The 27,516-nt window shown below is 40.0% G+C and overlaps 1 protein-coding gene across 1 annotated transcript in view; it reads left to right on the top strand.

The window, feature by feature from the left end:
- Rsu1 (Ras suppressor protein 1) overlaps positions 1-27,516 on the top strand; it is a 165,605-nt gene that overhangs the window by 57,216 nt on the left and 80,873 nt on the right. Inside the window, exon 8 of the mRNA XM_069990435.1 lies at positions 26,128-26,260. Coding sequence (XP_069846536.1) covers positions 26,128-26,260 — 133 coding nt within the window. The remainder of the gene's footprint in view (positions 1-26,127; positions 26,261-27,516) is intronic.

Below are 27,516 nucleotides of genomic sequence, written 5' to 3'. Positions count from 1 at the left end.
TGACTGTTCTAGACCACATTTTAGCAGAACATATTAGCCTTCCCATTTTTATTGTGGTTCATTTTGTTGAGAATCTATTAAGAGATAATCAATTCAGAAAATACACTGTAGCAGTATCTATAACAGGGATAAAATTCAGTTATCTAACAGTCCATTGACAGAAAACTAAGGTAGGCTATGAAGTATAAAATGACATGGAGATGCTTGAAACAGCTTTTTGTAACCTTCAATTCAGAGGTGATTCCAGTAATAGAGAATATTCATATATCTTCATAAAATATAAATTAGTGAAAAAGTTATGGAGTAATGTCTATATTCTATTCTAGGTGGATTTTGTTTCCATTTACGTGTGTCTTCCCCCTACCCCCAATTTCTCCAATTTGTCATCATCAGCTTTTAGAGTAGATCAAGTTTGCTTTTGCTTTACAGAAAACTACCCCTAAATCTAGTGGATGAAAACCAAATTATTTCCTTTCCATACATTTCCAGCTGTCAGAACTGTCTCAGCTTCTGATGGCTTGTCTCATGAATCTGGCATTTAGTGAAGGGATTGGTTGATTATTGGGTGCTTGTAATTGGAATGAGTAACTCCAAAGCTTATGTGTTGGGAACTTAGTCCTTATGTTCACATATCAGTTGGTGGTGATACTTGAGGTGGAATCATTGGGAGGTAGTGAGTGTTAGATGAGGTCTTGGGACAGGATTAGTGGCTTTATCAGAAGAGCGACCTGAGCTAACTTGCATACTCTTTTGCTCTACAAGGCCCTCTGCCATGTTATGAAGTAGGAAGGGCCTTGCCAGATACTGGCACCTTGATAGTGGAGTTCCCAGTCCTCAGAATGCTGAGGAATGAATTTCTCTATAAAATGTCTATGGTATCATGTGGCAGCAGCAGAAAATGAAATCTAACACTGGGTGTTATATAACAATGATGGTGTCAGTACCATGTCTGGGACTAGCATCCTCACAGTCCAGGAATCACAGTTGTTTTTCAGGTCACTTTCTGACAGGGTAACTTGGGTTCATTTTTATGTAGTTTCTTCAAGAGACAATAAAAGTTTCATTTCCAACACACCAGGTTCAAAGACCTGTGCACTTCTCTGTCCAAACTGTTCATTCCCATTTGCTAAAGATCCATTGTGCAAAGTTACATGATAATCCAGTCACTGTGCAAGGGAACTGTGGAGGACATGATTGCAACCATTTTGCAAGTGATCTTTGATGTAAGCAGTGAGGTCAGCACCACAAAAGAAGAAGAACAAACCTCCAACTCATCTGGACCCTCATTTTATGCCTACTAAGAGTGAGGGTATCTTTGTTTCAACTGCATGATGGGTCTCCTTATCTTGTGATTCCTTTGTGTCTATGAGGAAGAAGTAAGGAAGAAAGAAGCAAGCAAATCATGGTCATATTCCTAGCTCTTTTCAGTTGTTCTCTTGGCATCTGCCTACCACCACCACTCCCAGCCTCAGTGGCCTAAAACTTGCACTCATCCATTAGCTTCCCTCCTCTCATACCCAGCGGAGTTTTATTCCTGTGGAAACCACAGGGAAGATAACAGAAATTTAACAGGGGTGTGTCCATTGTATGGGTCTCATTTGGAAGTGAATTTTTGTCCTGTAGTGCCAATAATAATATTTTGTAGTTTTCCATAAGGATCCAAACCTCGTTAATTTGAAAGTACTCGGTGCCAAGATCAAAAGTATATTATTTTACTCTGACTTTGCTGAAGAGGAGGCAAGGACTTTCATAGACATGTTGTGAATAGTTTTGAGACCTTGAACAGTTTAAGAAATTTAAAAAGGTGACATTGTGACTAGTCGGAAGAGCCAGTTCAGGCATTTTTGAATTCTGTTAGTGTCCTATTGCTACTGTAACAGAACACCTAAATCCAATGGCTTAAAACACTTGGCTGTTTCCTTGCACTTCTGGAGTTCAGAAGTCTGAGGTCAGTTCACTGAGTTAGAGTCCAGGCTTTACTTTGTTCCTTCAGAGGACCCTAGCAGAGAATCTGTTTCCTTCCTGTCTTCTCTAGTGATCGCCTTCAGTCTTTGGCTTTTGGTTCCTTCATTCTTTAAACACATCACATCCCTTTTCTGTCTGGTCCCATTGTCTGTCCTCTCCTCACTCTCCCTCACTTGTATAGAAGGACCACTGTTACTGTGTGCTAGCCATACCCTGATCACATACCTTATCACATCTACAAATTCCCTTTGCCTCATAAGTCCCAAGGTTGAGGACAGGAATGTATTGGGGCAACCATTCTTCAACCTTCCCTACTTGGTGCACATGAGCTTCCTAGTTCACAAGTTGCCTTTTGGATCACATTTCCCAGGTTATGGTGTTTCTAGTGCTGCTTCTCTTCCAGATCAGCTGGCTGTCCTGCAGAATACTGCTTCATAACTTTCCACTCCTGATTCCACTGGGGTTGAGCTGTGGGGTTTGATGCAGGATGTAGCTCTGTGTATGACTGATTTTTTTATTATTCATATTGAGGAGAAATTAGATTTATACCGCTTGCATCCCTCATTCTATATATTCATATTATGATTAATCATTTTTGACACAGAGCTATTTTGAAATATGAGTCTTCAGTGACGTACTTTGACAGCAACGATGTCATGCTTTTTCTACTAGTCTAATGGGAGTAGGTTACAGGGATTACGGCTCCATGTTCCGTGCCCATGTAATCAGCCGAAGATGTGTCCAGAAATATCACTAAAAATGTCAACCACAGAAAATGCTTTAAAATAATCTTACTTGCAGTTTTGAGATGTAAAATTTGTTAAAGACAGTGAGCCCTAAGTTATTTCTTTCTTTCTCAGAGATGCCAGATGGATGTTGAAATACGTCCAGTTCTTCAGTTTTGCTTCTGATATTTTTTTTTTCCACTTTAAGTTGTGGTGTTTTGGATCCTTATCAGTGTGTTCAATCCCCCCCCCCATCACCCCCCCCCCCCCACCAACTCCCCACAGCCTGGCAGCCGTGTGGTTGCCGTGGTACCTGTTCCTGAAGGCTGTCTTGCAGAGAAATATGGTTGTTTAAATAGCACAACTTGTCATCCAAAAGTAGAAGTCATTAGCACGACGCCGTTTGGCTAGTGGTGTCTTGAATACTGTTTTAACGTTTTTCTTATTTTATCACTTTGCTGTTTCCTCATGTCACCACTGGAAACCGAAGGAACCGCCTCACAGTTGGGATCCAGAGCAAAAAACAAAACAAAAAAAAGAGTGGAAATTCTCCCTAAGACTCACCTGGAATGTGTACCCCAATTAGCTGTTGGATACTTGTGTATTTTTAGAGAGACACAAACGTTGAAGTCGCCGAGGCATTTATACCTGGAGTGATCACAGATGCTGACATGTTTGTAGTTGACTGTCCACCACTGACCTGGCTTTCTTCTGCTTCTCTTTAAACTTTAGTTGGCCTTCCTTGTGATTTGTGTGTATCTCAGAAAAAGTAAGACGTTGGTTTTCAGTTTCGTACAAACATTGAAGTGGGGGTTATGGAACCATATTATCCATTTTCCTCCAGCCAGATAGTTACAACAGAGGCGCAGCCAGGCAGAACAACAGTTTCACTTCTGCCCAGGTGAGCTGACTTGTACAGTCCAAGGCAGCTGTCACTGCAGGTAAGGGGAAGAAGCTCCCTGGGTGGCATTTCTGTAAAAGCCACCAACTGGCACCCAAGGGATGCATATTAATGAGTTCCTTCAAACTCGTTCCTTATTAGCTCCAGCTAAAGTGTTTGAGAAAATGATCTGGGGTTCAGAGGGTTTGGGTTTGGTAACAGGAAAACAATGTAAGGCATCAGAGTTGTTTATAAAACAGATCCTACAGAATTTCTTTCATCTTGGGGGGGGGATTGTGGCTGGTGGCTTATTTTGTTCAGTGCATACTGAGAGTAGAGAGGGTATTTATGTTTTAGACCATTACGTATTTCAAGGGTTTATGGTTGTTTGTTGGGAAGGTAGGGAAGGCAGTTGGTAAATGGGAGACTATTTCATTTATTTACTTTTATTTTTTATTATTATCTTTAAGGAGTTGCCATTTAACCAGGCATATTAATTATGAATATAATGCATCTTGATCAAGTCACCCCTTTGTTATTCTCACTCATCCCTCCCCAATCCAACCCTTCCCTCAGTCTTCTTATATTGCAGTATGTACATTGAATTCTTAACTGCCTTCCCACCCTCTTCATTTGTCTACCCTTTTCCTTTGACCTCTTAGCATTATTTGCTAAGAATCTATTTTTTAAAGCTACTAATTCAATTTGTAGTAAAAAAGGATTGTGTTCATATCATGAAAATAATTTATGAACATTATTATACAGAATTAAAACATTCACAATGTTAAAAAATGTTCATTCAATATCTCAACACCTTGAAAGAATAATTATTATTTTTTGTTAGATTTGTTTTGCCACTCCTGGGGCTTGAACTCAGGGCCTGGGCACTGTCCCTGAGCTGCTTTTGCTCAAGGCTAGCACTCTACCACTTGAGCCACAGCACCACTTCTGGCTTTTTCTGATGTGGTATTGAGGAATGGAACCTAGGGTTTCATGCATGCTAGGCAAGCACTCTACCACTAAGCCTCATTCCCAGCCCAATTATTATGTTTTATTGACCATAATTCAAGATTTGACTGATGTTTAATATGTCCAGATGAAGGAGGGGATGGATCAGGTGGTACATATTATTTAAATGATTGCTTAAATAAATTAGTAAACATTGGAATTTAAGAAATACTATAAGGTAGATGAAAAGAGCAAAATTAGCCATCTTTGTTGAGAGTACCCTTCAAATGAATGTGGTGCTGGAGTTTTTTTTTTTTTCTTAATACTACATTTTAGTGCCTTTTTAAAAAAATTTTATTTTATTTTATTTTATTTGTGAACATGCTGTACAGAGGGGTTACAATTACATGGGCAGGATAATGGTGCTGGAGTTTTTATGACTAATCACTTTGACAGACATTATTGTGGCAAGTGTTACCTAACTCACTGCTTCCACAAACCAGAAGACAAGTGATTGTATGTGAATTAATACAAGGCATTAGCTAACAAAGAAAGAAAGAAAAATCAAAAGAAGATGTTTCAGAGGTTTTATTGATATTAATTTACTTTATTCTAAAGTAAAAGTAGAAATTCTAGAATATTAATTTATACTTCTTATTATTTTGTGTGTGTGTGCCAGCCTTGAACTCAGGTCCTGGATGCTGTCCCTGAACTTTGTGGCTCAAGCCTGGTGCTCCACCACTGAACCACATCTTCACTTCTGGCTTTTTGGTGGTTGAACCTTGAATCTCAATCCTCAGATCTCAGCTTCTTGAGTAACTAAGGTTATAGGCATGAGCCACCAATGCCTGACTTATAGCTCTATTTTTAAATTGCTTTTTACCCAATAACGTTTTTAATATGTTTTTAATATGTTGTTTGATTGGCTGCATTTAAGTATAAAGGATCTTTCTTTCTAAGAGAGTTCATGTTATATTTCCTGTTTTTCTACATACTTGGCATTGTTACCCCATTTTATGCTTTGTTGTAACACATCACTCAAGTCTGGATAATTTGTAAAGAACAGAAATTGGTTTCTCACTGTCTGATGGCAGGAAGTCCAACATGGCAGCACTTGAAGAGTGGTGTCTCTAAACACCAACCCTGCTCTCTGCTTCCAGGCTGAGAGTTTCTTGTCCAACCTCCACAGGGAAAGACCATTGTGTTCCTACTGGGCAGATGATAGAAGGCAACAGTGATGAACTCCCTTCATCCCCCCCTGAGAAGGATCTAAAATGTCATTCCCAAGGGTCCATCTTCATGACTCAGTCACTTCCTGAAGGACTCAGCTCTCCATACTGGGGTTTGTTTTTTTTTTTTTCAGATTAAGTTTCAACATGAACTTTGGAGGGCAACAAAACATTCAAACCATAACACTTGAACATGTTTGTGATTTTCTTAGTTGGTAGATCATTTGGGGTTAAAGATCTTGAGAAGCCTTGAATTTTGCTGAAGTAAAATCAGAAACCAGCTTACCAACTTACTTGGTAATTTCTTTTTCTGTTTGGATGCCATCGGATTACTTATTCTCATTCGTATACATTCATATATCTGTCTGTCTATAGTCTATCTAGCTATCTGTTTCATATACAGTATTTATTAGAGTGTAATTCATATAAGTTTATAGCTCAGTGAATTGTAAACATGTAAAAATACAAGCAACAGCTAACTACACAAGTCGAGAAGAGCCCCCAGTCATAGTCCTACTACTCTTTTTTAAGAAAAATTATTATCTTCAAGTAGTTGTGCAAAGGAGTTGCCATTTAACAAAACAAGTTATGAATGTATTTCATCATTGTCATCCTTTTCCTCATTCTCACTCTTTTAGTTAGGCAGGTCTTTCTTTCTGCCAGAAGGTAACAACTACTTTAACTTCCAATACTGGTTTTTAGTTTGGCAGTTTTTGAATTTTGCATAAATGGAACCATTCAGCATGTATTCTGACTTCTTTCATTTGGATACTGCATCTTGAGAGTTACCCATATTGTTGTATCCAGCTGTATTTCATTCATGTTCATCATTCTCATGGTAGGAATGATCTATACACAGCTTCATCCTCATTTGAACTACAGATTTGCTTAAGCAACAGCCCTGCCACTTTTCAGATATTTCTTACCTTGGGGTTGGCAACAAAATTAGAGGTTTATAGCATACTATTGTGGGAATGCTGTATCCCTCCTTTTGTTTCTGTATTTCCTTCTAATGAAATGAGAATTTAAAAAAATGTCCAATGGTATCCTTTTGTTCCAGCAAGCTCCTACCCTTAGATCTTAGCATGTAAACCAAAGACCAAATGACTTATTTTTTTAAATATATCTTTAAGTAGTTGTACAAATGGGGTTTCCATTCAATATGTCAGTTTGTGAGTATACTGCATCTTGAACAGTTTCACCACTTCTTTCGTTCTTCTCCTTAAAACTTACTTGACAAGGACTTCAGGACTTTTGTAACAATTTATGTCATATTTGAATTTCAGAGACATATGGGTCAATCCTCTCCTCAGTTTGACTTAAATTTCCTTGTTGTATTCAGCTGATGCACTGCATAGTTTGTGCTAATGGGGTAGTAACTACTTGGTTTGTTTTTGAAATTATTTTATTTATTATGGCTCATACTCTTTCCCCTCTTCCAGTAGGTATCAAAGAAAAGGAAATGAAGGAAAATTATCTGAGCTCCATCTTATTTAATTGTAGGATTTTAACTGTTATCATGAAAAAGTATGTCACCTAAGGCTGCGGGTGCCTCTCTTAACGTTATCTAAGTTAGCACTCTTCTACCTTCCCCACGGTGCATATCACTCTCTCCTTTCTCAGTCCATCTTTCTTCAGGCCCACTTTAGCCCAGACACCTGACAATGTGTCTGGAACATCCCATTCCTCTTTTGAGGCTGGTTAACACAGAAGAGTGATTTAACCAGAGGGGGTAAATGATGATATGAGGCTAGCTTTATGGGCCTTTATATCGGTTTTTAATATTAGGGAATGGAGAATTATTGTATACTGTCTTTGAGTCTTAGCTGAATATTATCATTCGTCTTCAAAAAGCATCTGAACACTGCCATCAGAACTCCTGCTCCAATGCCTCATTGAGCTATACCGAGGCCCTTTTTGTTCATCTGTGTGTAATTTGGTGCCAACATGGCAGCCCCCTAACGAGTGAGCCATAACTTTTAAAAGGCCACAGTACTTTTGTAAAAAATAGACACAGGTTAAGGGTTTAACGTGACAACAGTGTTTATGAGGAGACATTTTATCTACAGGGTGAAAAACTACAGGCTGTTGTGTAATTACAGGGAAATTTAGCCTTTATGTCTATATCTCCTTTTCTCTCTGGCCCAAGATAGTACCCACACTTGAAAAAGTAAGGAAAGTGAAGGAAGATTTCTCTGCACTTTGCTGCTCTAACTCAAATTATGTCAACTAAAACTGACACATTGTATGAAAGTATACCTATGTATTGATAGTTTGACTCTACAAAATATGTACTCTTCAGATTTGATTTCCTTTAACCTCTGTTGTGCAAAAAATACTTCTTTGTTCCCTGTATAAATATTTTATGGACCATGTTGTGGAGTTGACTTTGGATTCCTTTACTCACAATTCTTACTCTGCTGTAGTTTGGTTCTTCAGTGTTACCTAAGGCCCATGGTTTAAAGGCTTGCTCCCTCCGGTGGCACTCTGGTGAGGTGGTAGGAACTTGAAGAGGTGGGGCTTAGTGGGAGACACATGTCATTGGGTGAATCCTCTTGAGGGAGGGAGGATCTCAGCCTTTCCCTTCCATTGTTCTACTTCCTCACCATGAGGTGAGCGATGCTGGTCTGCCATCTACTTTCATGATAATATGCCGTTCATCACAGGCCCAGAAGGAGGGGGCCCACTCATCATAGACCAATAACTCCAAAACTATAAGCAAAAATAAACCATTTCTCCTCCTGAGTCAATTAGTCAGATATTTGTTATAGTTATGGAGGACTGCCTAACACAAACTCTATATCCAGCTAGATTGCTAGTTTTCTCACCTGATGTTTTAGATTAAGTTTTTACTGTCCCATTTTGATATTCCTTATCACCTGAACTGTGCCTACTCTACACTCCTATTCCTGAGTTATGCATTTGTTTGTGACATCGCCATTCACACCTTTATTACCTAAAAGCCTGAATGTTGGCTCCTATATTTAATCTGTAGGTCAGAAGATCTAGCTTGCTGTTGTTGTTTTGTTGTTGTTATTTTGTAGTATCAGTCCTGGGGCTTGAGCTCAGGAGCTGGGTGCTGTCCCTGAGCTTTTACTTGTTGCTCAAGGCTAATGCTCTACCACTGGAGCCACAGCTCTACTTCTTTATTTTTTTGTTCGTTTTTGTTTTTGTTTTTGGTGCTTAATTGGAGATAAAGAATCTCATCTGTTTTCCTGCCTGGGTTGTCTTTGAACCACAACCCTCAGATCTCAGCCTTCTGAATGGCTAGAATGACAGATGTGAGCCACTGGCACCCAGCTAACTTTTTTTTTATAACAGAGTAGTGGTGGCAGGAGTCATTCATGTGTACTTACTAGTACAAATCCCTTTCTGATTTCCCCGTGGCAGGCAGTTATTACCGGTTTTAATCCTGAGGTAACGATGAGGTGAATTCTTTCACTGTTCATTTGTGGACAAGGCAACGGAAATACAGATGTGGTATCTTGTTCCAAGTCATATTGTTAGTAAAGAGTCCATCTAATGTTTGAATGGAAATACATGAAAGTGGGAGGATTCTTACCATATTGTGTTTCCCTTACAATTATTGGTAGATTCTTTTCTAATGGTTGGGGGCTACTAGAATATAGAATATTGATTGACACACAAGTCTATGAACATTAACATTCAAATATTAATCTTGGGTCTAGCCTTGTGTGTAAGGAAGGTTTGATCCTAGTATCATTAATAACATCACTAGGGAAGGAGAAGTGGCTCAGGGCTCCTGGCGACTACCCAGTGAGACCATGTTGCTTTGCATAGTGACTCTTGTGCACTCTCTGGCTGTGCTGTGTGACCCTTCTACTGAGTCTTAGCATGGACAGAGAAAGCAGAGCTCCTTAGTCTGGCTGAAGATTACTAATGTTATACACCCTGCCTGTCTCTATTCTCTCTTGAGTCTCTGTTTCATTGAGGTCTTTACTTTGGATCTTTGAGGGATTTCCCCCCCCCCCCCCACCACACTTCCTGGTGATTCACTAAAATCTGGTTAAGCTTGATCTCTGGTTGCATATGACTACTCACTTCTTCCTGGTTTTCTCTATTCGGTGTCAAGCTTTTAGCGTCTAATTCTCTCACTTGTATGTCATGTGACCTACCATACCCTGTGCTTCTCCGGAACAGTCCCTCCAATTTTTGTGACATAGATGATACCGAGCCAGCGTTTGTGAATGACCTAGTCCTTTGAGTAACCTGAAGGGGAAGAAAGCATTCTTTCTACTCTTGAAGTTGATCAGTTGTTAAGAGAATATGAGAAAAGGGCTGAATTTTTTCCTTCTTTTCCATTGATTTACTGAGTTCTCACCCAGTACATCAGAAGGTGCCTGTGTTTGGGGACAGGGCCTAGGAAGAGGTGGTTAAGTGAAATCGAATCTGTTAGGGCAGGTGCTAATCCAGTATGATCAGGAATGTGATTGCATGGAGGAAAGATCATGTCAGCACACAGCTGCCAGCAGTCTTCCACAGATCAATGAGAGAAGAGGAAAAGTAAGCCATGGACACCTTCCTCTTGATCTTTCAGCCTGAAAAACTTCTATTTAAGCCTCCTAGTCTGGAGTCTTTCATTAGGGAAGCCCGAGCAGCCTAATACAGTGGCAAATGGAATATCATTAAAAAACTGATAGGTGGAAGGTGTGTGTGTGTGTGTGTGTGTGTGTGTGTGTGTGTGTGTTTGAACATGTGTCACCACCACGTGCCCACACCATGCACAAACAAGAAAGAAGGCGCTGTGGCCCAGAGTGATTAATTTGGGAGGGGGGAGCTGGAGCTTCTCTATTATAAGGAACTCTAATGTCTCAGGAAAAATTAAGGAAGAAGTGAAATAAAGAAGGTTTTACTTCTTACTTTGCATTAATTATAAAAGTAGCTTTCAGTCCTTGAACATTCTTGTTATTGTACATGATTTGATGAAATATTCAAAGGTCATCTCTGTAATTCAGCTACTCTTTATAGTGATTTCTATTTGGTATTTGATTTCTATTTAATATTTGTGGTTATAAGTATATTTCTAAAGTATGTTTGTTCAGGGATTATGCAGAATACTGTATATGATAATGCATACGTATCATACCATGGTTTTGGACTCTTTTATGTGCATATGTGTTGGTATATGTGTGTAACTACCATGACTTGAACTCAAGGCCTTACATTCTTGCCCTACTTAAGGCATGTGCTATACTACTTGATCCATGCCTCAGCCTTGCTTTTTGCTGGAGAAGTCTTTTTGGAGGTGAAGGCTCTTGGATTTTTCTGCCCTGGCTGACTTCAAAGTGAGATCCTCTGATCTCAGCTTCCTGAGTAGCTAAAATTACAGGCAAGAGGGCAGAAATTCCAGCTTATACTCTCCACTAGTTGCCCTATGACAGATTTATCATTGCCACTGTCACTTTTTGTTTGAGGTTGGGACAGAAAAGACAGTTCAGAGTTGAATAAATGAAAAGAGAGTGAGCAGACAGAAAAAAAAAAAGCTGTCTTTTTGAATAGTTGGCCTTGCCAGGTAGGAAGAAACAGATCTTGATGCAAATCCAGCTGCTCAGTTTTCTAGCTCTATGGCCTTTGGGAAATGATACAGTGTTCCTAGGATTTTGTTTTACATAACTGTGAAATATCTCCTCAGTTTCAATTATTCCCCTCCCAAAGGTCATGTACAAAAAGCATCTGTGTGCTATGCTCTAGTTCACCAAGGCAAAAAGTACTTTCCTCAATCTTGAATTACTGGATACTCACTTAAGGCACGAATGGTTTTCCTTCCTTCCTTCCTTCCTTCCTTCCTTCCTTCCTTCCTTCCTTCCTTCCTTCCTTCCTTCCTTCCTTTCTTTCTTTTTTTCTTTCTTTCTTTCTTTCTCTTTCTTTCCTATTTGCTTTTTAAATGAGAGACACTGTGAGACCATGGGTCATGGTTAAGGGACAGGAGTACATGGTCACTCCGCTTACCCTGGAGAGCATTTGGTTTGAGGGATGCCATGTTCCATACCTATTAAGACTTTCATGACCACTGACTGTGCCTATAGAGCTTACAACAGAGCTATAGTAACAGACTACAGAATGGGGGGAAGTGTGCAAAACAATGATGAAAATAGTAAGTACTGTGAAGAGACACATAGGTGCTAATCGTCAAAGGTAACCAGGACCAGCCTTCAGTGGAGAAGTCAGGCAGGCATCTCAGAAGAGGTGACACAAAGTGAGCTTAGTTTCGTCAAGGAAAGGGAAGAGAGTGAGTGGGTAGATTCAAGAACGAGAAAGGCCACGGTGTGCCGGGGTGAGATACATGAGTCACCTCCCTGTTCTTTGATGCATCATGACTCTGGGTTGCCCTGGGAATGATCTGGAATCATCATATTCTTTGTAAAGAACAGTTGCTTAAAAGTTTAAGCCATGAGTCTGTCCACTGTACGGGTCCTAGTTTTATTTCTCTTAAGCTTTGCCATTTGCTATCGTAAATTAAGATCTGGCTCTAGATTAGGTTGCACAATGCCCTTCATTCACATTTGTTGATATGAAATTGCTACCCAGCCCCAAAAATAACTTCTCCTGATGAATATTTCTTTTTTTTGGGGGGGTCCAGTTGTGGGGCTTGAACTCTGGGCCTGGGAGCTGTCCCTCAGCTCTTCAGCTCAAGGCTAGTGCTCTACCACTTGAGTCACAGCACCACTTCCGGCTTTTTTCTTATGTGGTGCTGAGGAATCGAACCCAGGGCTTCATGCATGCAAGGCAAGTGCTCTACCACTCAGCCAACTTCCCAGCCCTCCTGATGAATATTTCTTTGGGTCCCTATATGATTAAAATAAAATGATAAGCATGGATAATGGGTAAAATGTCACACATAAAGAATTTATTTCCTCCTGAAGGTTGACATTTATGCTTAAGACCATTCTTACCATTGGAAAACATATTAACCTTGTTTCCCTTTTTCTGGTACCAGTTTTAATGATGGTAATATGAGGGAATCAGCTGGTCTATAGTCATCTGACTATAGATATGTGTAACCTGATTAGGGGCCCCAGGTACTGACTGTAGTCAGCTGGAATTTGGGGGTTGATAGTGCAGTGAGCACCAGTTGCAATTAGAAAACTTGGTTTAAAATGTGAATGCTTGAAGCCAAACCAGAGCTTAACTAATTCAAGCTCTATTTTTTTTCTTTCATTTGGTAAATAAATTGAGCTTCAGAAACACCTTCACACATTGAAACATGATTTTGTAGTTGTTGATTATTTTCTTCTTGAGTAGAATATAAGAGTACTTTCTTTTCCCCCCACCCCCCAGTATTTGTTACCGTGGCAGTATTTCATATTTTTAACCCAAAGCAGTTGGCTTTCCAAAAATACAGAAACAAATTCATGATGTAATCATTCTCACCCACATCCAAAATTGTGGTAGATCTCCATTTTCACTCTGTTATTTATAGTAATGCTTTTTTTTTTTAATGTTAGCATTTGTAAATTATCAAATTAGACCCTTGAGAGCTGGGGGTAGACTCTTTTTCCCTTGAGTCATATGCTTGTTTGCTTTCATTTTTCTTAAGCTTTACTGTGAAAATTACAAACATTATTAGTTTATGTCATTTGGCCTTTGCTCGATTCTGGATTAACACAAGAAAATGAGGATCATCCTCTGATTATATTAGTGGGTAACTTTTGAGTATCTGTGACGGAATACCTGATAGTGTGACTTAAAGGAGAAAGACTTTATTTCAGCTCATGGTTTTAGAGGATTCTGTTTATGGTTGCTTGGCCCAGTGAGCTTGGGCAAAAACGCGTGAGTAGGATTGTTCAGAGGAGGAGGTTTCTCATCTCATGGTGGACAGGAAGCAGGAAGTAACTAATGGCCTCAGGACCAGGCGTGACTTCAGAGACCAATTCCCACTAGAACCCACCTTCTAGAACCTTCCAAAATTATACTATCATTTAACACATGAGCCTGTAGAAGGATCTGAAGTCACATCCACATCATAATCAGTTTGAGGTGATATATTTGCTTTTCATCACTTATACAGAAAAATAAAATGGTATATAGTTACCTATATAAGTAGAAGTTCATAGTTTCTCCTTTTGATAGTTTTTTTCCTGCTGTGGTATGTACTTTTTGCTTTGTGTTTCTCAATTCTGAAGTAGAATGTGTTTGTGTCTGTGTGTGTTTTGTGTACTGGAGGTGTAGGGTGATAGTGCTGTCAGATAGGTGTGGTTTTACTTCCATTGCTTCCTCCTCCTGATACATCCCTATTCATCCTAAAATGCAGTGAAAATGAGTTTCTTTAAAACGCATTAAAATGGATTGTTAATGCATTCCCAGGAAACATCTGGATTGTTTTGGTGAGCATGAAGAATAGTGAATTCTCTGAAACCGTAGTTAACATTGTCGCAGCATTTTATGTAGACTTGGTAATTGTGTCACTCACCATTCTTAATTACCTTAGTACATATTTTAGGTGACATAATGTCCACACCCTTACAGCCTCTGCAGGGAGCATAACGCATAGCTCCAAAGTAATAAAGATATAAGCTTTCCAGTGTGAAACAAAGCTGAAACAAGCCATTTTTACATATAATTTAAGTTTAGTTCTGTGTATTGGGTTGATCCCTTACTTAACCTTTAATAAAAATGGATTCAAGGGTATTTCTATATAAATAAAAAAAAGTTAATTTCATTTCATACTTCCATATGAGCAAGAGCTTTCCTAATACATTCCACTGACTCTTAAACTTCAATATAACATGAAAAATGCCCCTACTTGCTTAGCACCAGTCACTGAAGCGTGGCATGTTTCGGAAAGTTACATTTTGCCATTTTGGAATGTTAGTGGGCTGATTATATGATCACTGTCAGACTAATAACAATGGGGTTGAATATGTTTGGCTTTTTTTTTATCTCCTGTGATGTTATCCAGAAGATTATTTCCTCTTTTTACATATCTTTATGATTACATTTTGATAACCCTCATACTACTCATCTCCCCTTCCCCAAAGGGTTCTACTATAATTGTATGTGTGTCCAGATTGCCCCTCAGGCCCCTTCTCAAAGTAATTTTTTTGTGACCATATGTTCACATGCAGTTAGAGGTTAAAGTCTGATTGCAAATGCAGATAACAATCACAGGCCTGCTGGTCATATCTGACCACGGTCAATACTTCATGCTCTCACCATGCGCCATCATGGACATGGAAAGTAGCAAGGGCAAGGATCAAGGTTACCACCTCTTCCAACTTAAAGCAGTATTTTAAAACTATCAGAGATGTTTAAGGTCTTTCAGAAATTCTTATAATCAGCCTCAGACATTTGAATCATGTATCATCAGGGTTTCTCAACGGTAGATACAGGTTGAAATGCACCACTTCAACATCTGAGTGCTCCAAGCTTCCCACAAAACACTGGTCTGGTCTGCTGTTCGGGGTCCATACCTGATTCTGTACCACCTCCTTAGCCTCCTACCTCAGAAGGCTTCTTTCCTCTGTCCTATCTAGACTTGCACATATTACTTCTTTTCCTGTAGTAAAAACTCTCCCAAGATAGTTTCAGTCCCCATCATCACTGGGTGATGGTTTTCCTAAGTGAATCTGTCCTAATACAATTTTATTATTTTCAAACAGTCATTTATACAACATGTGAGAATTTGTTTCTTTAAAAAGTAGATCAATGATCAGATTAACTAGAAAACATCTCTCCCCTCAATGGTTGAATAGGAAAGTGCCTACCTGTGCAGCCTGTTAAAAACATGTGCACTATCTCATTAATAAAAGTACCTCAAATGATCTGTAGACTTAATGTAATCAAAATCTCTAGTCAAAGTCTTGGGTGTATTTTTTTCGGGTGTATTTTTTTTTTTTTTTTTTTTTTGGTCGGTCGTGGGGCTTGAACTCTGGGCCTGGGCGCTGTCCGTCAGCTCTTCAGCTCAAGGCGAGCGCTCTACCACTTGAGCTACAGCACCACTTCCGGTTTTCTGGTGGTTTATTGGAGATAGGAGTCTCACGGTCTCTCCTACCCGGGCTGGCTTTGAACCGCGATCCTCAGATCTCAGCCTCCTGAGTAGCTAGGATTACAGGCGTGAGCCACCAGCGCCCGGCTTCGGGTGTATTTTTATAGCAATGTAAAAAGCCATCTTTAAATTCATATAGGATTCTAGTGGGCCCAGATTGTCAAAACAATCTTGACTAAACAACAAAGCAGGAGGACTCATACTTTCTGACTTGAAAATTGCTACGAAGTTGTAAGGGGCCAGGAGTTTAACTCATTGGTAGAACACATGGCCAGTATACTCAAAGCCCCAGTAAGTTCAATCCTCAATGTCCCTCACATAAACAGCAAACAAACAGGTACTGGATGAAGGCAGAACAGGTACCAATGGGATAGAATAAAGAGCCCATGAATAAACCCAATGTGTATACAGTCTTTCCAAGAAATTGTGCTGGGAAAACTAGACATCCACATGTAGAAGAATGAACTTGGGCTTTTATCTAGCAATACTTTTTTTTTTTTTTTTTAAAGAAACCAAGCCAAAATGGATCAAAGATCCAAATGGAAATCTAAATTTATTAGCCCCTTAGAAAAAGGCATAGTTTGTTTTTTTGTTTTGTTTTGTTTTTCTTTGTCAGTTGCGAGGGCCTGGGCGCTGTCCCTCAGCTCTTCAGCTCAAGGCTAGTGCTTGACCACTTGAGCCACAGCACCACTTCCAGCTTTTTCTGCTTATGTGGCTCTGAGGAATCGAACCCAGGGCCTCATGCATGCAAGGCAAGCACTCTACCACTGAGCCACCTTCCCAGCCCCAGCATAGTTTTGGGGAAAAACAAACAAACTTTCAAAACATTGATTTAGTGATGATTCTTGCTTGTGATACCAAATGTGCAGGAAATAGAAGAAAAATAGACAAATTAAACTTCCTGGAGACTTATTTTTTCTTTATAAAGTGATGTATAGAGGGGTTAGAGTTACATAAGTCAGGTAAAGAATACATTTTGTTTTGGACAATGTTACCCCTTCCCTCACTCTCTCCATGAAGTTTTCCATGAAAACTTCTTTAGATGTTAGAATCAAAAGACAGCACAGCAAAGCATGCAGCAGAATGGGAGAAAATCTTTAAGTGATATGTCCAATAAAGGATTAATATTTAGAGTATGTACAAAACAACCAAGAAATCACCAGCAAAAATTCAGAATCTGCTAGAAAAATAGGCAAAGGACTTAAATATTACTCCAGAGATGTTACACAAGTTACCAATAAGCTCATGAAAAAGGCTCTATGCCAGTATTCATTCACAACTATAGCAAGATACTACCTCATACCCATGAGTATTTTACTATCAGAGAAAGAAAGAAAGAAAGAAAAAAAGAAAAAAAGAAAGGAAGGAAGGAAGGAAGGAAGGAAGGAAGGAAGGAAGGAAGGAAGGAAGGAAGGAAGGAAGAAGTATTTGCAAAGATGTATATTTTGGACTTTTGTGTAGTTGGTGGGCATGTAAAATGGTATGACCACTACAGAAAACATAGCAGTTCCTTAGAAGATTAAATATAGAGTCATCATGTGATCTGGGAGTTTTACATGTAACTATATACCTTGTCTGAAAAACAAACTAAAAGCAAAAGTACCAGAGTGGGGATCAAGTGGCCGAGCACCTTGCCTAGTTAGCACAAAGCCATAAGTTCTATTTCCTATGTTAAAAATAATCTTTTAGTCCTCTAGGAAGTGATATCCTTGTTCCTAAACTGTATCTGAGTCCTACTTTTTAATCACAGTTTTTTTTTCAGGGGTGGATGTCCCCAATTGTGCTCAAATTTCAAGAAGTTATGAATTTCTTAAGGGAACTCTTGCTTTAGGCAGATACTCTCCAGTCTCAAAGTACACATTTTCTTTACTTTCTGGTTCACTTACAATAATAACACAAATAACATTTTTCTATTTGCATTGGGCTTTCCGGTTCATAGAACCATTTTGTTTACTTTCTTTGGCTTCAACCCACATCCTGTCCATTGTCTTCCTTTGGCAGATGAGGAAACAAGGCCAGCAAAGCACAGGATTTGCGCCCAGCCTCCTGGTCACTAACTCAAAGAACAGCATATACTATGAGGAGCCAGTACCATTGGACTTTGTCCCATACCACCTGACAAGACATGAACAATAAGAGGACAATCTGGCAAGCAAAAAATGAAATTGCCTCTCACATTTAGAAAAACGAGAGGGAAATCCTAAAAAAGTGCCAATTTTTCAACATGAATTATTCATTAACCCTTATATCCACTTGCAGAATAAAGCCACTGTGTTGGTGATGAACGTTGGGTTTCTTACTGCTCCAGTTTCTCGCTAATCATATTCATAAATGACTGAGAGCTCTTTCCATCCCATCCTACCTTGGACCACAAAGAGCAAATGGCCGAAGAAGAGCATCATGATGGAAACAATGTCAAATGCTATTTTTCTTTATTGGGAAGAAAACTTCTATACCTATTCTCACCAGCACACATATAAATCAGGTGCTGCTTTTATAAGAGCCATTTGGCTGGATGGTGTGGTTTTTGTTTTTAATCCTTTTCTTAAAACTTAAATTGTACTCAACTCCCTGTCCCCTCATGAGTTCAGAAAAGTAACTATTTCTTATACATCCCCAACAGCAATGCATCATATGCACAATATGCACCAAATGTCAATTTTAAAAATGGATTGCCAGAAAGGCTAAGTAGACAATTGCCAGTGCGACAATGTGGCCTTGCTATCCCTGCAGGATGAAATTGAGAGCTGTCAGGAGACATTTCAGCATACGTTGATTACACTCATGATACACAGCAGAAGGAACCCCAGTCTGCGATTCTCAATCTATTTAGGGCTTGATATTCTGTCATCTATAACGCAGACAGAAGAGAATGGGCCACTAGTATGGCGGTCACTGAAATAGGGTCATGGCATTTTAAATAGAAGACACTCCTTTCTTTCTACCAATTAATGTGCACTGGGTATTTGGAATTTGACACCTACTCTTGCAATATACCTTAATCTTGTAATCTTTTTTAATTATGAAAATTATCCTTGCTTGTGACAGCATGGAACTCTTGAAAGGGAAAATTGACCCTTTGTTCTGCTGGCTAAAATCCTTGCTTCATCTTAATTTTTCTTCTTTGAGAAAACCACACAAATAGATCACTCTATATTCTGTATATAGCAATTGCTGTATATTCACACACACACACACACAATTTTGGTTTGTTTAAATAACTGGGTTGTGGTAAACTTAGTATGCCCTTAGTTTTTTTTTTTTTTTATTAAAGATACAGCATCATCTCTTCTTGTATACACACACAGATGCCTGTTTTTATAACTGAGTCGCATTGCATAGTTTAGTTTTTGCATGCATTATCCTGCTTATCACCTGGTAATGAACATTCTGGTAGTACCCAGTGTTTAATTATTAGCAAATATTTAACATGGCAATATAAACCTCCTTTTATAGGCCTTATCATCATTTTCCATTCAATAAGAAAGAAATGAAAAATAGGAACTTTCCATGGTTAGCCATTATCTCTAATCACACATTTTTTGTAATTAGCAACATAGCTCATTGTAATAAAACTTACAGAGATTTATGTAAAGACAGACTATCTCCTTCTATGTATCTGCCCTAAACTCAGCTTTTAGATTGTGTAGGAAGCATTTGTGCTTAGCTTGCGTCTGGGGATCACCGTGGAGCAGAGGTGATCTTTCAGCTGTCACCATGCCCCATCTAGATGCTTTCATAAGCAAATCAATTACCCAAGTTTGGGCAAATCTGGTATCCTAATGATAGACTACCCAGCTTGCCATGATTTTCTAGTTTTACCTTGTTAGACCATGGTCTTGGATTTTTATGAATGCGTACAAGAGCCTGGCTTTTAGAGTGCATTCATTTAAATGCTCTCTGTGGCATGATTTTGAAATTAGGAAGGGAGGAAAGGCTGCTGTGATGACGTGAAAAATTTGCCCAGATCCCCACCAATTTCTTACTGTGTGATAAATGATCCTCCAGACCACATGTTTCAGGCTTTCTCGATACTCAGGAAGAATTCTTCCAGTGTGATTACGGCAACAACCAATTTCCATAAGTGAAAATGAGTGTGCTTATTAATGGGGCCTCTGTTGCCTATTGCATTCAATCACATTTATAACCAGCAAAGGAGAATGATTGTTTTGCCTGATTTAGTGTTTACACAATTACCATCGTACGGCCAAGCCCTGCTGTACTGGAAGCTTGAGAAAGGAGCATATGTGGTCCTGTTGCAGGTAATAAAATGGAAAATCCAATTTGCAATTGCAGAATAAGCCTGTGAGTGATATATGATCTTCATAGCAGCATCGGTCAGAGGGTCACCGCTAATCACGGTGCTGCCTGGCTTCCCCTGTGGCCTGCACCTCCCAACTGAGGAGTGAGCAAAGTGAGCCCATGTCTGGGAGCCAGCCAGCGTGTCTGTGGATGCCCCACTCTGGAGCTTATTAGATCCTCTTTGTCACAGTGCTTAATCCTGCTGCCTGATCCTTGTTAGAACACCACCGGAGCGCTGCTCAGCCTTCTAATAAAGGGGCTGGGTGAGAGAGAGCTCCTCACTGGACGCACTGAAGCGTGCGGCATTGGGGGTGATTGCGGGCTGACTGACAGCAAGATGAGATGCTTCCTGCATGTTATTACTTAAGAGGGAACCCACCCCAGACAGCTGACAGAAGAGCTTTGCTCAGACGATGGGAACTTGTTGGTAGGCCAATAGGAGACGGGTGTCATCTTTTCACACAGTATAATGGCCAAGCTTTACTCTAATTATATTAACCCTCTTCTGAAATTGCCTCACGCCGGGCTAGCTCAGAGTGAGGTAAGAGAACCTGGGAGACAGATAACTTGCTGGGAGGATTAGAGCTCCTCAGAAGCAGAAGCGGTGGCATTCAATTGAAAGGCAAAAGGAGTACATCCGGTCATGCCAAGCCTCCATCATCATTGTGAGAGAGGCCTTGCTCACTGAGGCTCATGCACGGTGTCCATCTGAGGGAACTGTTTCCTAATGTGATTTTCTTAGATCTTTGTTTTTTTTTGTTTTTGTTTTTTAAGAGCAAAAAGCATTGAAGAGGGAGCTATTGTTTTCTCCCCTCCCCCAGTGAACTTGAATCATACTTTTCTTTAGGAGCTCTAGTTTCTGGAGCTTCTATGAAAACACCTGTGAATTCAATATAATAGTACTGGTCCTAAAAATAAATGAATGAGGTAGGCATAAGATAACCAACCCCCCCCCCCCCCATCCACCTCCAGTATAGCGTACAGATGTTCATGGTCCTTTCTGTTTTTGTTTCATGGTCCTTTCTGACATCAGTGGAAGACAGTCTTTCCACCCCCCCCCCCCACTGCCTCCCCACCCCAGCCCTGGCCCCTAGCAAGGAAGGGTGTCTAGCTCGCATCCAGCATCTCCTGTGTGCTTCACTTAGCAGCAGTTCATTAGTGATCCTCTGGGCCTCTCCAGTCTTCACTGACAGCACTAAATAGAGACATCACTTGGGACTGACAGTTCTCTAGGGGTCTGCAGGCATCAGTCAGAAGGGCATGGCAGACGATCCTTGGAGTGAATCTCTTAGGTCTGTCTGCCATGTGTGGCGATTGTGAAGCATATGACCATGACGTTCATGCATCTCCCCCCCCCCCCCAGAGGATTACCATTAGAAAGCCTGCAGGCTTAGTAAGGAGCTGTTAAGAAGGTAACATGCCGTAGTTGGCTTGGAGGTTGTTAGTGGTAGAATGCAGGATCCTCTTTCCTGCGGAAATATGTACCCATGCCTGAAGTTCAATGATGGTCGATTGGAAGCTGTTGAGCTCATATAGTACTTGCACTTTTACATTACTGGGGAAAGGCAGTAATATGTGATCTGTGTTCCAAATATAGCTACCTTCTTCTTCCTGCTCTTCACCACAAAGTTAAAACAAAAATAGAAATCATGTTCTCACAACTCTTGTCTAAACACACATGTTAACTCAATGAAGTTGAGTTTATTCATGGTAATGCATGAATGAAGGAAAATTCTCAAACACTTGTGCAACAGAACAGAATTCCACCAACTAGAAATTCACAGTGTATTTCTCAGCAGGATAAACAATATTGGAGATGAAGAGAAAAAGGATTTAGAGCAAAATAGCCACTTATGGGGGTGGGGAGGTGGTCCCCTTTGCTTGGGAAATACTTTACATGCTGATTCCATAAGTGGACAGTTTATGCCTTTCATTTCAATTCTTTTTATTCTTTTTTTTCTTTTTTCTTTTCTTTTCTTTTCTTTCTTTCTTTTTTTTTTTTTTTTTTGTTGGTTGTGGGGCTTGAACGCTTGGGGCTATATGCTGAGCTCTTCAGCTCAAAGCTAGAGCTCTTATCACTTTGAGCCTCAGTGCCACTTCTGGTTTTCTGGTGGTTAATTGGAGATAAGAGTCTCACAGACTTTCCTGACTGGATGGGCTTTGAACTGCAATCCTCATGTGTCAGCCCTTCTGAGTAGCTAGGATTACAGGCATAAGCTACCAGTGCCCAGCTATGTTTATTTCTTCTCCTCCTTCCTTCTTCTTCTTTACCTCCTCTCCTCTTCTCTATTCCCCTTCCTCATCTCTCTTCCTCCTCCTCCTTCTCATCCTTCCTTTGGGATGCTTTCCCTGCTATTTGTTGCATAGTGAATTGCATGTGGAGTCAGTGGTGGGATTTCAGATAGGAAGATACTTATACATAAGCATGGATTCTTTGTTTAAAAAATTATTAGTACAACAACTGCACAAAGGTATTTTGTAGTGATATTTCTCTTTGTGCAGATGGTGGTTTACTATGATGTGCTTTACCACCCCTCTTTCCCTCACCGTTCACCCTCCTATTTGTTGCCTCCATGAGACCTCCCTATTAACATTTATGACACTTTGGGCTGCTTTTTGTTTTCTTTTGTTTTAGTTCTAGGTGACTGTTTGGATAGAGGTCTGCTCAGGCTAGCACCTCCATCCTCAGCTTATTAATGAGTAGTTGCACCATGGTGACTGTTGCCTGGTATAGTCCTTCCCTTAGTCACCATGCATCCTCAGAACCATGGACAAGGTATACATTGTACACGAAAAATTATTGGTAGCAGGAATACAGACTTGCCTTTAAGTAGGGGGCTTCTCTCTAGAAATGTGTATTGTTCTCAGGAAATTGGAGAAAAAGAAGTGAGGGAATGTGAAGACACAAGAGTGCCACACGCTCGATCCTAAGAGGAAATAAGAATTATAGACAATGGCAACAGGGCGTGGTGGCTTACTCCTGTCATCCCAGCCACTCAAGAGGTGGAGATCAGGAGGACCCCATGTCAATAAACAAGCCAGCCATGGCTGGTGTGCACAGCATGAGGTCCGCCCCCAGGGCAGACTCCTCCTTCCTCCTGGCTGAGTCTCCTGGTTGATTAATGCACCTGTTATCCCAGCACCATGGGAGACCTCATGGCTAGGAGGCCATCCAGGTAAAAGCACAAGACCCTATCTGGAAAAATAGGTAAGGCAAAAAAAGGGCTGGAGGCAAGGCTCAAATGTAAAACCATGAGTACAAACCCCACTACTACAGAAAAACAAATAAAGGATTTTAGCAGAATGAAAATGTAAGCAATGGGGTAGGTCAAGGTTAAAACCTGAAGTATCAATGGCAGCTTTCTGCTGTCAGAATCAATCGCAGTAAGATTGGATGCTCCACCACACAGAATATGTGTAGCTCCGTGGGCTTTCATTTAGCCCAGGCAGCTTTCTGAGTTGTGGTGTAGAGAATCAAGCTCATCAAGTTTTCTTGATTTTATTTATTTATTTTTGTCAAGGTGATATACAGAAGGGTTATAGTTACATAGGTCAGTCAGTGAGTACATTTCTTTTTGAACACTGTCACCTCTTCCTTCGTTTTCTCACAGTTTTTTCCATTCTCACCCCCTTTCTCCACAAGTTCTATATCTCATTTTCAACGTAGCATGTAGCATCACTGTGAATTAGTTCACCCTTTTGTCCTACCATTTCTGGGTTTCCCTAAGCCCTCCTTAAATCAGGTAAACTTACATACAAGACAAAAGGTGCAGAAATGAAAGGCAGCAACAAAAGGGGACACACAGAAAAAGAAGAAAAAACAGAAAAAGTAAATAAAAAACCTCTTGTTTTAATTTCTTGGTGTTCATTTCAATAAGCATTATTTTATATGATCATAGGCACATAGCTATTGCAAGCTCATTAATGTTCTTAGTGACTTAATATCTGACTAATGAGGCTTAATCAATAAGTTGAGGAAATTGACAATATTGACAATCTTAGAGAGAAACATGTCCACCTACTTTTGCACTTAGTATCAGCAAATCTTTAGTTTCTATGCAAAGATTAGGATGAATTATTGTCTTACTATTTAGTAATGTCTGTTTTACCTCAAAGCATTAAATGAAATTATAATCACATTTCTTTCTCCCTGTTTCTAACAATTGCAAGTCCACATACCAGAGAAGACAGATTTAAAAAGATTCCATTCTTTTTTTTTTTTTTTTTTTTGTCCGTCGTGGGGCTTGAACTCTGGGCCTGGGTGCTGTCCCTCAGCTCTTCAGCTCAAGGCGAGCGCTCTACCACTTGAGCTACAGCGCCACTTCCGGTTTTCTGGTGGTTTATTGGAGATAGGAGTCTCACGGTCTTTCCTGCCCGAGCTGGCTTTGAACCGCGATCCTCAGATCTCAGCCTCCCGAGTAGCTAGGATTACAGGCGTGAGCCACCAGCGCCCAGCAAAAGATTCCATTCTTTGAAGAAGAAATATTACATCAACTTCCTAGTAAAATATTTTCTTTATTCTTTATATCCAGCACTCGGGTCAGTCTGGAAGTGATTGGCATGGTGAGGTATTCGCATTTTAGAATCCATTTTCACAATCCTGGCCATCAGTTATGATGAAAATAGCCTCTAGTACCTCAAAACAGCACAAACATGTCATGGGAAGAATAATTGCTACATGTCTACATGAAACAGCCCTGCACCGTGGACTGGAAGTCTGAAAGTGGTGTTGTGCAAAAGGACTTTAGGGAAAGGCTTTGGGACTCCATTGTAGGTAAAGCCATATACATCTCTGCTATTCAACTTCTGTACCTGGCTGTCTTTCACAGACAAGCACATTACAGGAAGTTCCTTCACAGATTTCCATGTCTGCTTTTGAACACACCAGAAAGGAAAAAGAAATAGCGTGGCCTAATGAAATAATGACTCTTACACCATCTTCAGTAAACCATCTTTATTGATTCAGATGGACACAGAACCCCATTGCTTTACGTATAGCAAGAAAGCAAGGTTGCAGGCAGATTCCTGTTCCCACACGGACATTCTCTGATCGTGTACGTAGGACTTCCCTCTTTCCATTTCTTCGCCTATAAAGTGGGGCTCGCAACTCTCCTTGAGGATTGTTGGCGAATTATATGAGGGAATGATTTTGAAAGGCCATTTGTAAATTGACTGGAGCTGTTACAAACATTCCTGTAATCCTTGCCATGTTAATGGGAATCTTGTTGGGGTGATTCTGAGGTGTGCTTTTGTTACTTGAGTCATACCATACTAATGTTACCTGGGTAACATTCCTATATTACTTCACTCACGTTCCACGTTGCTTGACGTGATCAGATTGGACTGAGATCCACCAGCAGAGGTAGAAGTATGCCTTGACATTGTCAAAATAGGAATTTAGAGGTTTTTAATATATCATGTCCCTTCGTCTTGAAAGAATGTTTTAATCTAGCAAATACCTTGAAAAATTCTTGGCAAGAATACTTTCCAGATTTACCCCTCCCTTCCCCTCCCCTCCCCTCTCATCTCCTCTCCTCTCTTCTCCTCTCCTCTCTTCTCTTCCTTTCCTTTTTTCTCACTCTCCTTTTTTCTTTGTCCCTTTCTTTTCCCCTCCCCTCCCCTTCCTTTTCTCTCTCCCTTCCTTCTTCCTTCCTCTCTTCACCCCTTAGTTCCTTTTCCCTCCCTCCCTTCTTTCCTTTACACTCTCTCCCTTTCTCACTTCCTCTCCATCTCTTGCTTTTCCCTTCCTTTACCCCTCTATCCTCCCTTCCTCCATTTTCCTCCCTTCCTCTCTCTCTTCTTTTCCTCTTCTCCCTTCTACCCTGTTTCTCCCTGTCAGTCATCCTCACTCCCCCTTCTTTTACTCTTTTCTCTTCCTTTATTTGGTCTTTCTTAAACCAGGCTGTTATTGCTAACATTGCATATGGATCAGTGATGAATTGGAGTACATTTTTTTAAATCCAATAACCCACAGGATCCTTAGGGCCATGCTGTGGTTACTAAACATGGTTTCTTATAACTGATTTGCATTGGATGAGATGATCTTCAGCTTCTTCATCTCTTTCTTTTCAGGAAACTTGGATTTAACTGGTCAGAAGCAAGTCTTCAAAGCAGAGAACAATCCCTGGGTAACCCCAATTGCTGACCAGTTCCAGCTTGGCGTCTCCCATGTCTTCGAATATATTCGCTCTGAAACATACAAGTAGTAAGTAATATGTGACTTTTCCCCCCAAAACAGCAAGCTGATTTTTATGGTATTTGTAAAAAAATATTTTGAAAAAAATAATGCAACATTGTCCCTTTGGTGGCAGTTAAGACACTTTACTTAAAAAAAATGTTTTATTAGAAACTACATGTGGTAATTCTTTGGTTTTTCTTGTAGAGTGTTTTTACTTGACATTTTTCAAGGGCATTTTAACTGATTTTCTTTAGAGAATTTTTAAGGTATTAAGTTAGTTGAATATTCATGACACTTAAGGAAATTCACCAGACACATTAAGAGCTGAACATTTTTTATTCTTCTGTGAATGCAAAGAATTGCAAGTGTTATGAACAAAATTGTGAAGCTGTTTATTTATAAAATCAGTAGAGAATACTAGGAATGTGTCATCCTGATTTAGAAGGTGTCTTTCCACTGGGATGATTACTTTGGAAGATAAAGAAGAAAAGGCAGGAAAAAAGGGAAGGAGTCAAATAGCTTAACATCATAGCATCAAATGTTCTCTGATCCTCATTTGAGGTGAAGGAACTTCTGGGAAACTCCCCCAGCATCTAAGTGATCCTGCCTCTTTTGCCTTTCTTCCTGCACACGTTAGGGTTAGCAGGAATGCTTCCCCTCCCATCCATTTCTGCTGTTCTATTTTCTGTCATTATTTCTCTACTTTCCAGCTTCTCATTCCCAATACAGTCATTTATCTCAATGCTTCACTGACCCCTCAGCCTGAAATCTAGTCTAGTTTTAAACATCTACAGAAAGACTCGGAAAGAAAAAACAAATTCCATAGTCAGATGTTAATCTCTTTCCATGTTTAATACCACTGTTTAAGGATTTCACATCCTGACCATAATTGAGAAGAACTAGAGGATGGCTAAAGGTCACATTCTGTTAGGAGTCTCTTGCTTTCTTTTCTTTGTGTTTGAATCAGAAAGATGTCCATCACTCGTAACACAGTTCTCATTGAATTTGTGCTGGGCCAGCAAGGCAGAATTAAGTGACCCACAGAACCTCTACTTGTAACTGGCCAGCTGTGGTTCTGTTACTGTCCAGAGGAACCTAATGTAGGACAGTGACCATGAAATTGGCCTAGATGCAGGTTTAGCTCAGTGATAGAGAGCTTGCCCAGTGTGGTCCAAGCCCTGGCAATCCTCAGCACCACACACAACAACTAAATATCAATGGCAGGTCCTTATAGATTAGAACAACTTGAAGCATGGTTTTGACTTACTTTAGCCAACACTGCA

The sequence above is a fragment of the Dipodomys merriami genome, unplaced genomic scaffold (assembly GCF_024711535.1).
Source record: "Dipodomys merriami isolate MVZ:Mamm:240054 unplaced genomic scaffold, mDipMer1.0.p SCAF_4, whole genome shotgun sequence".
In the NCBI taxonomy this organism is placed as follows: domain Eukaryota; kingdom Metazoa; phylum Chordata; class Mammalia; order Rodentia; family Heteromyidae; genus Dipodomys; species Dipodomys merriami.
The sequence above is the reverse complement of the archived record's forward strand: the minus strand, read 5'-3'. Positions and strand labels throughout refer to the sequence as shown.